This window comes from Alexandromys fortis, unplaced genomic scaffold (genome assembly GCF_014885135.2).
Source record: "Alexandromys fortis isolate MF-2015 unplaced genomic scaffold, M_Fortis_MF-2015_v1.1 scaffold_93, whole genome shotgun sequence".
NCBI classification, from domain to species: Eukaryota; Metazoa; Chordata; class Mammalia; order Rodentia; family Cricetidae; genus Alexandromys; species Alexandromys fortis.
The window spans coordinates 3,560,988-3,577,015 of NW_026067970.1; the positions used below are offsets into that span (position 1 = coordinate 3,560,988).

At 45.6% G+C, this 16,028-nt stretch overlaps 1 protein-coding gene across 2 annotated transcripts in view; it reads right to left on the reverse strand.

The window, feature by feature from the left end:
- Positions 1-16,028, reverse strand: part of Jazf1 (JAZF zinc finger 1) — a 306,547-nt gene that overhangs the window by 42,946 nt on the left and 247,573 nt on the right. For both annotated transcript variants that reach the window (XM_050155439.1, XM_050155440.1), the window contains exon 3: positions 4,304-4,500. In XM_050155439.1, the coding sequence (XP_050011396.1) occupies positions 4,304-4,500 (197 nt within the window). The remainder of the gene's footprint in view (positions 1-4,303; positions 4,501-16,028) is intronic.

Genomic DNA, 16,028 nt, shown 5'->3' on the forward strand with positions numbered 1-16,028 from the left:
GTAGCTGTTCATGAGCATAAACACTACTGCACTGGCAAGGGGAGAGGCATCACTTTCACCAGTGATTTGTTTGTAATTCTGACTATGTAAGCACCAGTTCTCTGCACTCAGCTCACTGTTAGACAAAGCCTTAAATTAAACTGGTGACGTCTTCAGCTATGACAAGCTGTGTGAGCAGCGAGTGAGGTAGAAAGGAGTTGTCATGGTGAGGGCGAGCTGCCGTTTCAGTGCCTTTACATGTCTTGTGTTTTAAGTCTGGCAGAATCAAGTTAAATTTCTGTGTTGGCTGGATAGCTAGCTGGACGGCTGTATGGCTGTATGGCTGCATGGCTGTATGGCTGTATGGCTGCATGGTTGTATGGCTGCATGGCTGTATGGCTGCATGGCAATATGGCTGTATGGCTGCATGGCTGCATGGCAGTATGGCTGCATGGCTGTATGGCTGTATGGCTGCATGGCTGCATGGCTGTATGGCTGCATGGCTATATGGTTGGCTGGCTGGCTATATGGCTGGATGGCTGAAGATCTTATAAGAATTTTTAAGCAGCTGGGCACAGGGGTGCACACCTGTGATCTCAGCATTTGGGAGGTTGAGGCAAAGAGGATCAGGAGTTTAAGGTCATCTTAAAACATAGTGAACTGAGGATGGTTTTGGCTACGTAAGAGCTGTCTAAACAACCCCTTACAACTTCCTAAAGATAATACACAGCAATTGTGTAATCTCTGAGGCAAGGCAATCTTTTTTAACAAGGTCAGCGAAAGACAATGTAAGATTGGCTCCAAAGAACAACTTCTTCTTTCATTGCCTTTTAACTCCATGGCTATGAGACCTCTGCAGTGTAAAGGTAAACAGACAGAAAACCCAAGTCTACTTTGTACACAGCTGTTGCTGTGCATCTGAGACCTCTGAGCCATCCCGGCAAGGTTTCCCATGATTCACAACAGCACCCTACATTCAGATGCCATTTCACAGCTCTTTCAGAACTTCCTGCACGGAGGTTCTTATGCCTTTCTCAGACTGCTATACACTTTCCAAACAGGGAGTTTCAATTGACATACTTATATGTCAATCAAGAGAAAGCAAAAGTTGGCCAATGGCTGCCGAGATGGTTCAGCAGCACTGGATGTCTAACCTTATGACCCAAGTTCAGTTCCTGGGACTCAAATAGTAGGAGACAACTGACTTCTGAAGTCTACACACACACACACACACACACACACACACACACACACGCACTCACGCACACACACACGCACACACATGCAAATGTAACTTAAAGAAGTTAGCCAATGCCTTCAGCAGGTCTGTAGACAATAAGTCCAAATGCAGAACTTCCAGACTCCTGAACACCAATAATCACAGGAAGAACAAGTTGGATATGGTAGCATACACTTATAATCCTAGTATTTTAGAGGTGAAGGCAGGAGGATCATGAGTTCAAGGCTAGCTTTGGCTATATAACAAGTTGAGTTCAGTCTAGGCTACAAAAAGTCCTGACTCAAAATGACCACAACAATTTTGAAGATGGCAATGTAACACTGGTTCCTATGGAGTGGGCACAACAGAAAGGCCCATTCTCTGCAAAGGCAGACATGAATTCAGGAACATATAAAGTGACACAGAAGTGCCTCCACCTGCACGTGGGTAGCAGTGCTGTCCCTGTGGGCCTGATGTCAGAATGGAGCACAGAATCACACAGAAAGAATAGAGTCAATGATGAGTAAACATGAATGTGAGCTGTCTCCCCCTTAGAAATTATTCTGATACTGCCACTTCTAAAGGACAGGGATGGGAATTATTCTGACACTTTGATTTCAGAGAACTGAACTGTGATTATCTTGACTTTTCCCTATCTCTATGATTTCAGCGTGGGCCTGTGGGTCAAGTCCTGTATAGCAGAAGTGTTCCCTCTTGATGAGACATGCCACGTCTGCCTGTTCATGTGGTGGCAGATGGTCCGGGAGACTGCAAAGGACAATGCCCAAATCATCTAGAGACATGTGGAGAAGGCAGCTCCAGGCTATTCAGAGGGCACAGCTTAAAAATACTTATAAACGAAATGCTCTACAAAGTGGCCACTTCTTCCAACCCAGGAATAGGCCGTGACTACGGACGTGGGAAGGGTGGATTTAGGAGGCAGCACTGTGGGCTGTTATTTATAACCTGGCAATGAAAGTGGCTAGAACCACATGAGCCAGGCAGAAAGGTTCATCTCCCCAACTGCAGGTAAAACAACACTCAGAACAGTGAGAGACACCCACAGTCGGAGCTGCGCAGGCCAGGGGCTTAAGGAACCATTTCCCCTGCTGAATTTTGATGTTTATGTGGAATGTTCTTTAAGCAGCAAATAACTTAACGGTGATCCTGACAGGCTGAAAATGATACATTTTCCCCAGGACATAAATTAATTCTTTTGGTGGGAAATTGCTAAAACGGACAGAGTGTTATAAAAATTTCTTTATGACTGTAGGAAAAGAAATGATTCCATTTCTTCCACACATTCTTACATGAAAAATAATAAACTCTCACTTCAAACTGTCCTGCTATTCACGGGGCTCAAGGTGCCTGTAACTAATTGGGGCAGTCCTGTTTATCTGGTGTGGGCCGTGAGTCAGTCTGCATTACCTCAGGTATGAAACACATTCTGCTGGAGACTGCTTGCCCCCACAATTCATATTCCATATGAATAAACACTGTAGAGAACCACAGGAAAGAGGATCCAGCACTCGCAGATTTACATGATAAACATTAAGCAAAGATTCTGGAAGCCAGTGTTCAGAAAACAGAGTGTAGGAGGATCCGCGGTCACACTCCCTACAACCTGAATCTTCCCAACAGTGCTGGGAGACTAAGACTTAATGCTCAGCAAGCTAGAGCACTTTGGGACTTGCTTAAGGTAGTAACATTTCTGAAGAACTCAGAGGAAATGCAGGTCCCTTGCTTACTACACCTTTCCTGTATCCAAAGTGCTTAATTCTGGATAAACTAAGGATATCCATCCATTATGAGATGAAAGTGGCCATTAAGACTGGGAGCTCTCCAGATTTTTCTTTGGAGTATAATCATGAATATTGAGCCTCACACTAAGGACTCTCCTTTAACTTTGTTGAACCAAACATCTTCCCAGACACTGGAGGGCTCTTTTACCCCCAATATTTTGTGAATTAATTAATTAATTAACTAATTAATTAAGCTGTGAAGTGCATTTTGAGGAGTACAACTCTGACTACCTCCCTTGATAGGAGATAGAGAAAGGGGGACGTGGGACCTGCACATCTCAGTCAAGGAGGTGATGCTGAAGAGATGCTGCTGCCCTCCCAAACGGCTTAGCTTTTCTCTTAGGACTGACCAGAATCTCTAACAAGAGCCATGTGTCCCCTCTGTGGGACACGCAGGCTCTCCCACGCGACACTGCGGTACAGTGGGACACACTTCCTTCCCTGTTTCCCAGTAACACTCCTTCCTTCCCACGATGACTTACTGACTCCACCGTCTCGTCACGAGCCTCTTCTCCCAGGGCAAGCTGGGGTGTTCATGTCATTGAGTTCTAGATGGCATGATTTCAGATAACAACACTGTTCTTACTCATGGTCTCCTTACATTAGTGATAGTCCATATTCCCACAATGGGAGAGGAGACAAGCTGCTCCTGCTTCTCAGATAGTCCTAAAAATGAACTTCCCAGTCCCCACTCCCTTCTTTACACCCCTGCCTTGAAGTGAAGCATGTGATCACCTCAGGGACTGGAGTGGCCTCTGGGATGCTCTTAGTGAGTTTAAAAGGATGGTCTGGGGAACAAATGAACTTGGAAAAGATGAACTAGGAAACTCAATTGTCAGGGATCCAAGTTCATCATCCTACAGTCTGCTTTATGCACGGATTGAGTTGATACATTTAACTTCAGCTTCGACCCTATTTCAGTGTTCAATCATTACTACACTTGGGAAGATAACAATAGCTTCTACCAGGCGAGAGACCAAGACAGGGTCTGCTCACTTCCATAGCTCAGTGTCTGACATGAAGGAGGCGTACGTTTTTGTTCCTTACTATGAAAAATGTCAAGAATAAGCAAAAACGGGGAGATAGGTATAAGGAATGTCCCAGCGCCCCACTGTGTACGGGTGAACTGGCATGGTGCCTTACCCTTGTCAAGAAACTGAGCAGATGAAACATGATTGCTAGCTCGCGCACAGCGGTGAGGTCTTACAGCCTATGACACCACCACCACAGACATGCACACACTCCGTCCCTGCTTAAAGTTAACCGACAGATGAACGGAGCTGAGTCCCCAGCTGGGGCTTACCTGTTGGAGTGCTGCTGCGGAATGAAGAGGAGGGAGTGATGGGCGGGGTCACAGGGGGCGTAAGGCTTCCGCTGCTATGACGTGGTGGAGTGGACACATTTCCTCGAGACACGGAGCTGGACAGGGTCAGTGAAAGCTTCGGCTGAATCTTCTTCTTCAGGGACTCCTGTTCTCGGCGCGCAGCATCTGTCATGAATCTGAAAAGAAAGTTGCAGGTGATCAGCCAAGGCCCTAGAAGTGACAGTGGAATCTGACAGATGCTCTGCCCTGGGGAGGACTCTTGGTAGCAGGTTGAAGTCTCATGAAAGTGCATCATTTCCCATGCAATGAAGCACCTTTCTAGCTTGTTGCTTTTCAGTTTCCTCCAAATCAGGCCCATATTTCTACCAGGAAACCCCGATACAGATCTGCATTCAACTAAACGTCTTCCCTTTCAAGAGCCTTTCTCTTGGGAGGTTCTCCCCCTCCTCAGAAGAGGGCCACCCATTCATAAGTGCCTGGCCATTTCTGAGTTGGGAGCTTCTGTCCTATAGCATTAGTGCTCAAACCACTGACTGATGCTTAACAGCCATGGTCTCATCTATATCTGCTCCCTCGAAACATTCGTTTCTCTAGGTTTTCATATTGCTATTTGGAGTTGATATGCTTCTGGTTTCTTGGGATCTGAGCACACTGCCAAGCTCTGCTAGGTCCACAGCTGCAGGATGGCTGTGCTCAGCAGCTCAAGCATAGTTGAGGGGTGCTGGGGAGGGATAAAGAGGAAGGTCACCCCATCCTAAGTTCTGTTATTTATTTATTTTTGGAAAGAGGCCTTATGCCCTGCTTGCCTCATCTGGATATTTCCAGGTATTCTCCCAATGTCTATTCTCTTATCCCTGTATAATCTGATGTTTCCTAAGTCTATGTAACATGAGACACCAGACAGTTTGGAAGTGGTAGCCTTTACCTAAAGACCAGAAAGACCAGATATTTTCTGTAATAGTGGCAGGCAGACTTTGTCAGCTGCATTTCTGGACACTGTCACGATGAGCACAGTGGCTAGAGACTCTGCAAGCGTTCAGGTAATAACAGACACTTGTGTCTGCCTGGGCTGTGAGGCGGAACACTCCTGCGCCTCCCAAGTCTTCCCCAGCAGTTGCAATCTGACCAGCTCAATACAAGTCGTTGTAAATTAACTGTAGTGTACTTGGTCATAGCACCTCACCAAATCCACTTCACGTTCTGCTTACAAAACTCCCGAGTGATTTTCTTCTCTATGCTATGAAATTTTGGAAGTAAATAGATGGTTCTAAGAGTCAATTAAACATCAAACAAAACAATATTAATGCTGTCCCAGTGTCTTTAAATTCCTACTTTTATATTTGGAACAAAGATGGCTCATTCCTCGTCATGCATGATGGTGCACACCTTTAATCTCAGCACTCTGGAGGCAGAGGTAGGTGGATCTCTGTGAGTGCAAGACCTGCCTGGTCTACAGAGTGAGTTCCAGGACAGCCAGGGTTGTTACACAGAGAAATCCTGTCTCCATAAACCAAAAGAGATGGTCTTTTGATTCCTGCAACACAAACCAGATACACAAAGTGACTTTTCTATGTTGAGCTGTGCAGGAATAGGTTTGAGCCATAAGATGGTGATGTTTTACGACAGTGATTGAGCAAGGAACCTCAGAGCAATGAGGACGGTTTGCACCCAGGAGACCAAACCAGTTTAGTCTGAGGCGAAAATTTGGTTCCTCAGCTCCTCAACTGCTTTCCTCCCATCCTCCAAACCTCTACTCAAACTGTAGATGCGTGATGGAGGTGGGTATTGTAATAATAAAGAAACTGCCTCGGCCCTCATAGGACAGAAAATTAGGTAGGCGGAGTAAACAGAACAGAATTCTGGGAAAAAGAAGCTGAGTAAGAGGAGTCGCCATGATTCTCCCGCTCCAGACAGACACAGGTTAAGATCCTCCCTGGTAAGCCAGCTCGTGGGCTACACAGAATATTAGAAATGGGTTAGAACAATATGTAAGAGCTAGCCAATAAGAAACTGGAACTAGCCGGGCCAGGCAGTGTTTGAAAGAATACAGTTTCCGTGTAATTATTTCGGGCATAAGCTAGCCATGCAGGCGGCCGGGTGCCGGGGTGCCCTGCCGCAGCTCCTATTTCAACAGATGCGCAGGAGAAAAAAAGGCAATGAGCTGTGGCTTCCTTTTGCTATTTCAAATAGAACTGGCACAGTGCTTAGTATCTCAAAATGGGGTGCTCTGTGTGCCAGGGAGTGGACAAAACCACAATCTAACCATATGGCTTCTTCCAGGAAGACCAATTGTCCTCAGCGGTGGGTAATTCACACAGTAAGAAAACACGAGTATTTCGTTGGGCAGGAAAAAAGTGGACAGCTTGAACTTTAGTTAAGAGTGTGGTATGCGGAGTCAGAAGCACCAGGGTTAAGCTCTGCTGGGCTACCCTGTGACTTGGGGCAAAGTGACAAATCTCCCAAACCTTAGCCTTGGTCTCTGTAGAATGAGAATACAGGTTGATAGCTCTCAGCTGATGAGACTGAGACCAGAAGATTTAAAGGTTTGTGAAATTTAGAATATTTGCATAATTATCAGCTGAACATCTCCAATAGAGAAGTCTGATGTTTGGAGCATTTAGAGTCAGGGATGTCCGCCTGTCATGACAGCAGGTAAAGTCACACATCTTTTATAGATCATTGTTTATCTGGCAACCAGCCAAGCTGACAGTCCACACTCTTAAGAGATAACTATGAGCCTTGTCCTACATCACCATCTGTCTACACTCACAGGAGTCTGGGATTCTGTGGGGCTTTGGAACCAGGCATCCTTGTGAGACAGTAGGTGCCTTGTCTGGACTGTGGGTGGGGCCTCCAGCGGCAGTCACCTATGGTGCTATCTAACCTGCAGCAGACTTGATAGTGGACCACAGCCACTGCAGAGGTCTTGGTGAAGACTGACTGTGGCAACCTGCCTGTCATATTGCAAGTGACTCAAAAGTAAAAACTGTTATTCTACAAAGTACCACAATGTGGTGTGTCTTAGTACTTGGTCAGCCTTACTCAATGACAAATTCTTTGAGTTGGTTCTAAAAGAACCAGGGTAAGCAGAAATCCCACCCACGGAGAGATGGGAGCGGGCCTGGAGAGTGCGTATTGTGTCAGATAGAAACTCAAAATATGTGAGAGTCCTCATCACAGCTTCTCTTTGGTTAAAATGTATCAATACCTCACAAACAAAAATAGAAGAAAAAGGCATCAAAGTCACTATTTATAGTTTTGGTTGTGAGCCTAGCCTTTAACAGCTAAGCCATTTCTCCAGTCCAGTCACGCCTACTTTAAAAAAGTAAATACCCTTTTAGCTCAGGTATAAAGTAACTGTAACTGCAGCCATAGTTCCTTCTTTCCCACCAGAGTCACACCCATGTGGTTTAGTTGGGGTACAGAGGACAGTTTCTCTTTGACTTGCTTTTTCTAAGTTCTTTCTATGTGAGAACAAGGCACTCATGTAGAGCACTAAACAAGAAACATGCTCACCAAGAACCACACCAGCCCTCCTCCCCCTTAGTCTTCCCATAGATCATGCCAAACTTGACACACAAAATACACAGCTGCATAATACACTTCTAGTAACACACATACACACACACACACACACACACACACACACCCCAAATACCACACCAGTGCAAGTTCTGGTTAAATGGTGTTTCCCAAGCACAGTGGGCCTACCCCTTCGTCCCTCTTCCCAGCATGACTTACATTACTTGTCTTTGAGAAAAGGGTTGACACAGAGCCTTGTTATAAAGCTTGGGCTGGCCTTGAGCTGGCAAACCTCCTTTGTTGGCCTCAAGTCTTTCTCTATATGAAGACTTGAGATTTACTCAACTCTAAAGCTTTAAGCCAAGTTCCCTCAATATGCTTGTTAGTCAAGAGGTGGACATGTTCCCCAAAATGAGGAACTACTGGGGATGCCAGTTAAGAGACAAGGTGAAGAAGAAGGGTGGTTTCTGGCAAGAGAAGGCTCCATGTCTCAGCTATACCAGGAAGGCAGCTCCACGCCAGCCACATGTGGATACACCCTGGCATTTCACAGACATGCCCTTTCCACTACATGACTGGAGACACTCCCATTCTGTAGCTGAGAAAAGCTGAGGACATCAGTGTCCTGTGGCCTGAGGAGCCTTCCTTAGGGGGCGGACACTATCAGGGGCTCTCAGTGATCACAGGAGACAGGAGGAATTCAGAACTAGCAGAAGCCTTAGTTAAGTCAGATCCCCCGTGCAATACACTCACTTCACAGTTACTAATGAGTGAGGTGACCTGCTCAAGGCCACCAGGATTGGTGAGTGGGGGAGTGGCGTGAAAGCTGGGCAAGTCGTGTAGACTGAATCTGTAGCTCCCATGGAGAACTGCCTGCTGGTTGTGTGTTAAAGATGAGCTGTCAAATTCTCAAGGGTTTTGGTCTGGGGAGCCTGCAGGTGTGAGTGGGTGGTACCCAGGTGGGCGGTCAGGAGCGGAGTCCTTGAAGTCTCAGTCAACTGCTGCAGTGCCGGTTGGCCCTGGAGACTCTGCTCTTCTGACCTCAGTGAGTATTTTCTGACGGCTGCTGTGTCTTCCCGTTTCCCTCTGCTCTGCAGTGGTGCCCGCTGAGACAGGCTACTGGACTCGGATAACACTGGCTTGTAAGGGCAAGCCATTTAATTTCAGGGACTTTATAAACGGGATGCTAAACATAACTATTATTACATGTTAAATTATGTAAAGTTTTCATTAAATAAAATGTATTAAAAACAAAGGTTCACCGGTTCTTAATTATCCTACTGCATTTTACTCTGACCTAGGACCTCAAGGTTACTTACATTAATGCTGGGTCCACTGGGTGAAAAGATGCCACAGTCTCTGCTCTGTAGCACCCCAGTGGTAGCTGGGAACTGCCACAGTGAGCATACTTAACACCACAGAAATGGGCAAATGCCACCACTCAGGACTTGTTCCTCTTCAAGAATTAGCTACTAAATATTAATCAATAGACATTGTAGTCTTATTTTTAATATAGGAAAAAAAGCATTCAAATCAGGCTCCTTGTCTACTCACTGAAGGAAGTAGCCAGGAAAGGGAAGAGGGGAGGCAAGAAAGGCTTCTTTTTCTTTGTAACATTATTAAAAGGAATACATCTCAACGCATTTTCTATGAATTTTGTAATATTTTAAAAACAATCTTTAAATTCTGGATACAATGAGTAAATGAGCTTATTTGCCAAGGTTAATGCATAATAACACTATGATCCACGTGCCCAACAGTACCAAAAGCTTTGAAGTTTCTTTTATAACTTGTTTTTCCAGGAGACTTATTACCCAGATTCAAACACAGCTGATCTTTCAGGGATTTCTTCCTAATGTATATATTGCACATAGAGAAACCGAGTGTGTTTTAAAGAAAAAGTGGCCACTGGAGACTTCATTCACTGTTGACTAACAGCCTGGAAGTCTGCGGTCAGCAGGGCAATGTTTTGATTTTGAAACTGAAGCTGCTATAAGATTAATTTTAATTTTCCTACAAGTCAGAAATGCCTAAGTGACCATAATTTAACACAGCCATTTGTAGTAATATTTGTTATTGTGAGGGGAAGTATTTCTTAAGTAAATTTTCAAGACTCCATTATAAACTTTTTAAGTCTATAGACCACAACGCTCTCTCAGGCTGGCAGGTTAAGCATGAGCTGGAATGGCAGCTGCCGCTCCAGGGAAACCAGTCGCAACCACAAACTCGGGAAATTTATAGTACTTTCTGAGACCTGGATAGATACTCCACTGCCATCTCACTCACCGGCCAAAACACTCATGTCTGTTCTTCAGGGGATGAGGACAGTGCCACTTGGCTTTCTGTGACACTGGAGGCCCTGAAATGGAAGTGACCACTGGAAACTTTAGTGTTTCTTGGAAAAATCTGAAAAGAACTGGGTTTATGGGACCGTGGGGAAGTCTGAGCAGCGCATTGTCAGGGGGCTGCCCTGGGGCAGTCCCAGCACCCCTCAGGCCTGGTCCTCCTGCCTGCCGACACAGAGGACTGTGGCTGGGTGCTGCAGCCTGTTGTTATGCCCCCTCAGCCTGGCTCAGGGGCATCAGTATGTTCAGCATGCTCACATTCTCCACGCCCCAGTTGTCTCCAATCTATGATCTTCTGACATGTATGTATGTATGTATGTATGTATGTATCCCAGACTGTTACACCTATCTAAAACAGATCCATAACCCGTTTCTGGAACTGCCAAAGCTTTGAAAACTAGACATTTAAAAACAAAGCACTGAAGACAACCTTGACTGCTTCCCAAAAGCCACTTGCCTGCTTCATTCTGAGGGTGGAAGGGCTCACTGCCTTCACTGTGTAAACAGTAACATTGTTGGACTGCAAGACACTGCCCCCAACCTTGCCAGGAGTGCCATATAATATTGGAATATGGTATTTGCCCATAATACCTTTATGAACACACCATCCTCTTGATTTCTCTGCCTTGGCTCTGGAGTGGAATCAAACAATTGGGGGGGTACCCTTCCAGGAGGGGGGATCATGGGAGATGCTCCCTGCAGTGAGCAGATTGGAATGAAGCTCCAGGTTACAAGCCGCCATCCGCACTGAGGTTCACGGAGGCACTCAAGGCTCCAAGCCCTCAGAAAGTATCAAGGCTACTGTGCTTCCCTTGAAGCTGTAAGCTTTGCTCCGCCTTTTTAGTGGCCCTGTGGGCCCCGCCACAAGGAACAAATCTGTGGGTGCCTCTGAGAAGAGCTTCCAACGACATGTTGTGCTGCCCTAAGTAACTTCTGGCATGCCAAGGACGCCACAGAGCCAGAGAGTCAGCAGAGCCGTGATGTATACCCAAGGCTCTGGGAAAGCAGCTCGGGATAGCAGGTGTATTTCAGCATGTGACCAAGTGTGGTCTGTGTGTCAGAGATCTAGTACTTCATGGAATGATGGCGTTCAATTCTCATCTGCTTGTAAAACCAGGAGTGGGTCTTCTAATTTTAGCAGCCACTTGGTTAATGTGACTGGCCAATGAAACAAGAGTTGAGCTCAGCCAACATGACTGTAGTTTGTCATAGCTCATTCATGAACAGAATGGTCTTTTCTTGTGACCTGGGAACTTAGGAAGTCATTTCAACAGAGAGAAACTTGAACTCCTAAGTAAACCAGTTTCAGAAAGGTTTTTAAAAAGCTTTGAATAATCCTGTTTCTTTTCATCCTAGAGACCTCTTTTGCTTGACCTGAAGCCCCTGGGGAGACTGGTAAACTTTATAAAACTTTGGCAGTATCAAGTGAGTGAGGGGCCTTTGACATGCTGCCTAGGGCTGGAGAGAGGGCTCAGCAGTCAAGAGTGAAGACTGCTCGTCCAGAGTTTGACTCCTGGCATTGATTCCAGGCTGCGCATTAAAGCCGATGACTCCTGCTCCAGGGGATCTGATGTCCTCTGTGGCCTCCTTGGGCACTGCATTCATTGTGCAGAAGCCCACACACAGGTACATGCTATTTAAAGAAAATAGTAAAAAATTTAAAAGCCTGCTGCCACTAGAATGCTAATGCAGTGCAGCAAAGTGAAGGCAGCAGCAGGGGAAGCTATCCTATCCCAGAGCCTTGCTGTCTCCACGGTGTGTGTGCGTGTGTGTGTGTGTGCGTGTGCGCGCGTGTGTGCGTGTGTGTGCGTGTGTGTGTGCGCGTGTGTGCGTGTGTGTGTGCATGTGCGTGTGTGTGTGCGCGCGTGTGTGCGTGTGCATGTTATCCTGCACTCACCTCCACTGTGGACATTGTCTGGAGGCACCAAGAATCAAACACCACAACACCAACAGGCTTGCTACTGCAGAGGCATTATTTCCTTACTAAGGTTTTACTTCTGGCCTATGGAAAAAAAAAGCCCTTCTCTTTCTTTTAGCTTTGTTTCTGTCTGTGTGGAACTGAGAAACAAAGCCCTGGCTTCCCTCATTTCATGTGGCTCTCACCATTGAGCTAGCCCCTCCAACTTCTGAAATAATCTCTTCTGGGTACATGGCCAGGGATCAGGGTCATCCTGCATCCTCTGTCTCCTGTGCTGCTTGCTCACCCTTCTCCAGGTCCCAAGGAGAAGCTGCTGGCTCTGGCTATGCTTGGGTTTGCCATCTTTCCTTTTGGCCAGCACATAACAATCAATATCACTCAAATGTAAACACACACTTTGCTCAGCAACCTTAAAGCTGAAAGCTTTTAAAGATTATTTTGTATTTGTTAACTATATGGGGGGGGGTAGGTGGTGTGCACATGTGAGTTCAGGTGCACGCCAGAGTACCCTAGAGCTGCCCCGTGTAGGTGCTGGGGTTGAATGTAGTTCCTCTGCGACAGCGTACATGTGCTTAACTACTCATCCATCCCTCCCATGCTAAAACTGAATTTTCAATAATGATAGAAAACTAAGTGGGATATTTTTAGTAAGATGGGTCTTTATAATACTTTTTATCTATAAAATAAATATCAATAATGTTACAAATTATATATTACAATATATATGATAAAATTATTGAATAATGATCAAGAGAAATTTTATATTATCTTTTCTATGTCAGAAAACTTTAAGTACACCAGGCAGTGGTGGCGCACGCCTTTAATCCCAGCACTCAGGAGGCAGAGGCAGGTGGATCTCTGTGAGTTCGAGGGCAGCTTGGTCTACAAGAGCTAGTTCCAGGACAGGCACCTAAGCACTGAGACAATGGGGATGTTCTATCGGGAACTCACCAAGGCCAGCTGGCCTGGGTCTGAAAAAGCCTGGGTTAAAACCAGTCTCGCTGAACATAGCGGACAATGAGGACTACTGAGACCTCAAGAACAATGGCAATGGGTTTTTGATCCTACTGCACCTATTGGCTTTGTGGGAGCCTAGGCAGTTTGGATGCTCACCTTACTAGACCTGGATGGAGGTGGGTGGTCCTTGGACTTCCCACAGGGCAGGGAACCCTGATTGCTCTTTGGGCTGACGAGGGAGGGGGACTTGATTGGGGAAGGGGGAGAGAAAGGGGAGGCGGCGGAGGGGAAGAGACAGAAATCTTTAATAAATAAATAAATCAAAAAAAACCAAAAATAAATAAATAAAAAGAAAAAAGTAAAAAAAGAAAGAAAGAAAATAAAGAAAAGAAAACTAAGTACATTTTCCTATGTTCTGTTATTATAATTCTGTCTGAATAAAGAAGAGCAAGAAGAAACTGGTGCCCAGAAAACACAGCCTGTGTACACCATCTTCTAGGCAGCACCACCCCGCGACCAGAGGCTGTTCTGTAGATAATACTAGGATTTTCTCCCCTCTCACTGTCCCTCCTTTCCTCCCTCCCTACCTCCCCTTTTCCTACTTTTTTAAAAAGCAGTATCTCACCCTAAATTTAATCACTTAAATGAAATCCATGTACCACATCTAGGCAGCGGGAACCACAATCAGGACCCCTTCCCTGAAACACCATGTTTCTGTATTTTCTGAACTTCAGCACTGTGGAGTATACGACCAGCCTCACCATAGAGAAAGTACTGGCTCCCTTGGGGTACAGCAACCACCCTCAGAAGTCACAGGTCAACATAAATTATCAGGGAAGTAATTACTTTTTATTTACTTTAGCCACAAATAAATTAAAATATGATCTTTTTCATTGTTATGCTAAGAATAAAAGAGTTCTAAGGTTCCAGCACAGCCCTGGGCTTGGAAGGCAGACCTCCCTTTACAAACTGCCTGCCCCCAACCCCAACTTCCTCTGAACTGCGAACAACGGGACCTGCTCCTTACACATGGGTTTCATTGTTAATTTGGCATTCATGTAAAAACCAATGGACACAAAGAACCTGCTGTTTATGAGATCTTGTGTATGAACTACGAATGGTCTCTGAGTTTCCTGTTTCTCCTCCGACAGCAAACTAAATTGGCTAACACAGCTAATGAGATGTGGTATAATTCTCCCCATAAACTGGAAGAAGTTTATTATATTTATTTCATTTTATTTTTTTCAAGAGGGTGTCTTTGTGTAGCCCTGGCTGCCCTGGAACTGTAGACCTCATGTTTACAGAGATCTGCCTGCCTTTGCCTCCCAAGGGCTGGGATTAAAGGCGTGTGCTACTACTGTCTAGTTGGAAAAAGTTTAAAAATGGGAGAAAAGAAATTGTATCTAGGATCTCCTGGAGTTTTGTTTACAGTCTATATGTGGTATACATGCAACACTGCCTGCTGGCTGAAAAACACAATCTGAAGGCCTATTCCTAATTTGATTTGGTTGGTTTTCTGAGCCTTGAAAAATTGGGTCCCTTATTACCAACCAGACAAGATCCCAAGATCTCATAGAAGCTGCTGTCAAGCCCTTAGGAGGTGAACACTTGAGAAGACTTGGTCTGCTTAGAGTACCCATCAGGGGCACCTCATGGGCATGGCATGTCTATGAAAGCTGGTTCTCCCTGACCTTCACCCTGGGATTCTGAGAGACTATTTGTGAGAGGCACAGTCATCTGGTTGGGCAATTCCTACAGAAAGTCACTTGCAGGGGATGCTACCTAGTCCAGAAAGAGCTAAGGAACAGAGCTAAATTTTCAACGAGAAGGCTCCATTTCCACACACAAATGCTCACACGGTGTGAACTTGGACGTAGGCGGATGCCTTTTTTCTCGGTTACCAGCCCCAAGGTGGGTGCTCAGTGGTATCTCAGAGGTTGCTGAAATGCCATGTGAAGAAGGGAGAGGGGCGAACAAATGAGGTGGTGGAGGATCTTCCACAGGAGCCCATCAGTGTATTTTGTGACTCAGTGCCAGTCACCGTGAGCTCTGCTCAACCAGTGTGGCTAATAGTTCACAGCATCCTTGCCTGTGCTGTTTTCTTTTTCCAACTGCAAATTCCCACAGTCTTCCACCTGGGTAGCCACCAGTGCCAATGGAGATGCTGCACAGCCGAAAAGGGGTGACTCCTACCCACTGGCAGTTCTACTGAGTCTCAGCCTAGGCAATTGAACTGGCAATTACTTTACCTAAGACTAAAGATGGCAGACTCAATGCCTGAGAGAAAAAGCTGGATATGCCCCAAACCAGAGCTGCCCCAAAGGCAAACAAGAGCACAAAGCAGACAGCATCACTCATGAACGTATTACAGAAATAGGAACTGAGGGTATGGTTAGAACAATGACATGGGAGCAAGGAAATGGATTAAGACCAGTAACCACCAAGATGGAGACCAATCTGCCATGGATTACCTTTGAGTCTCAACATACTTCATTGAAAATCGCCATCACAGTCAGACCTCTGCTAGAGGGAGCTGTATCTAGGTATATCTGGAGCTGTGTACAAAATGTAATATGCATACTGAAAGTTTTCTCTCTTTCCCAGATGTAGTATGAATACCCCAATCTTCCCAGAAATAAACAGGAATAGTCAAGCCCTTTCTGCTCATGGCTGCTCTGGCTGTGGAGCTGCCCACTTCTCTTTCCAAAACTAACTTCCATCTCTCCTTCACTGCAGAACCAGTCATGATTTACCTTAAACACTGGTTCTGAACCTGGGGGTTATGGCCTCTTTGGGGGGGTCAAACAACTCTTTCACAGGGGTCACATATCAGATATCCTACATATCAGACATCTATGCTATGACTCCTAGTAAAATTATAGTTATGAAGCAGCAATGAAAATAATGTTATAGTTGGGGGTCACCACAACATGAGGAGCTGTATTAAAGGGTCACAGCGTTA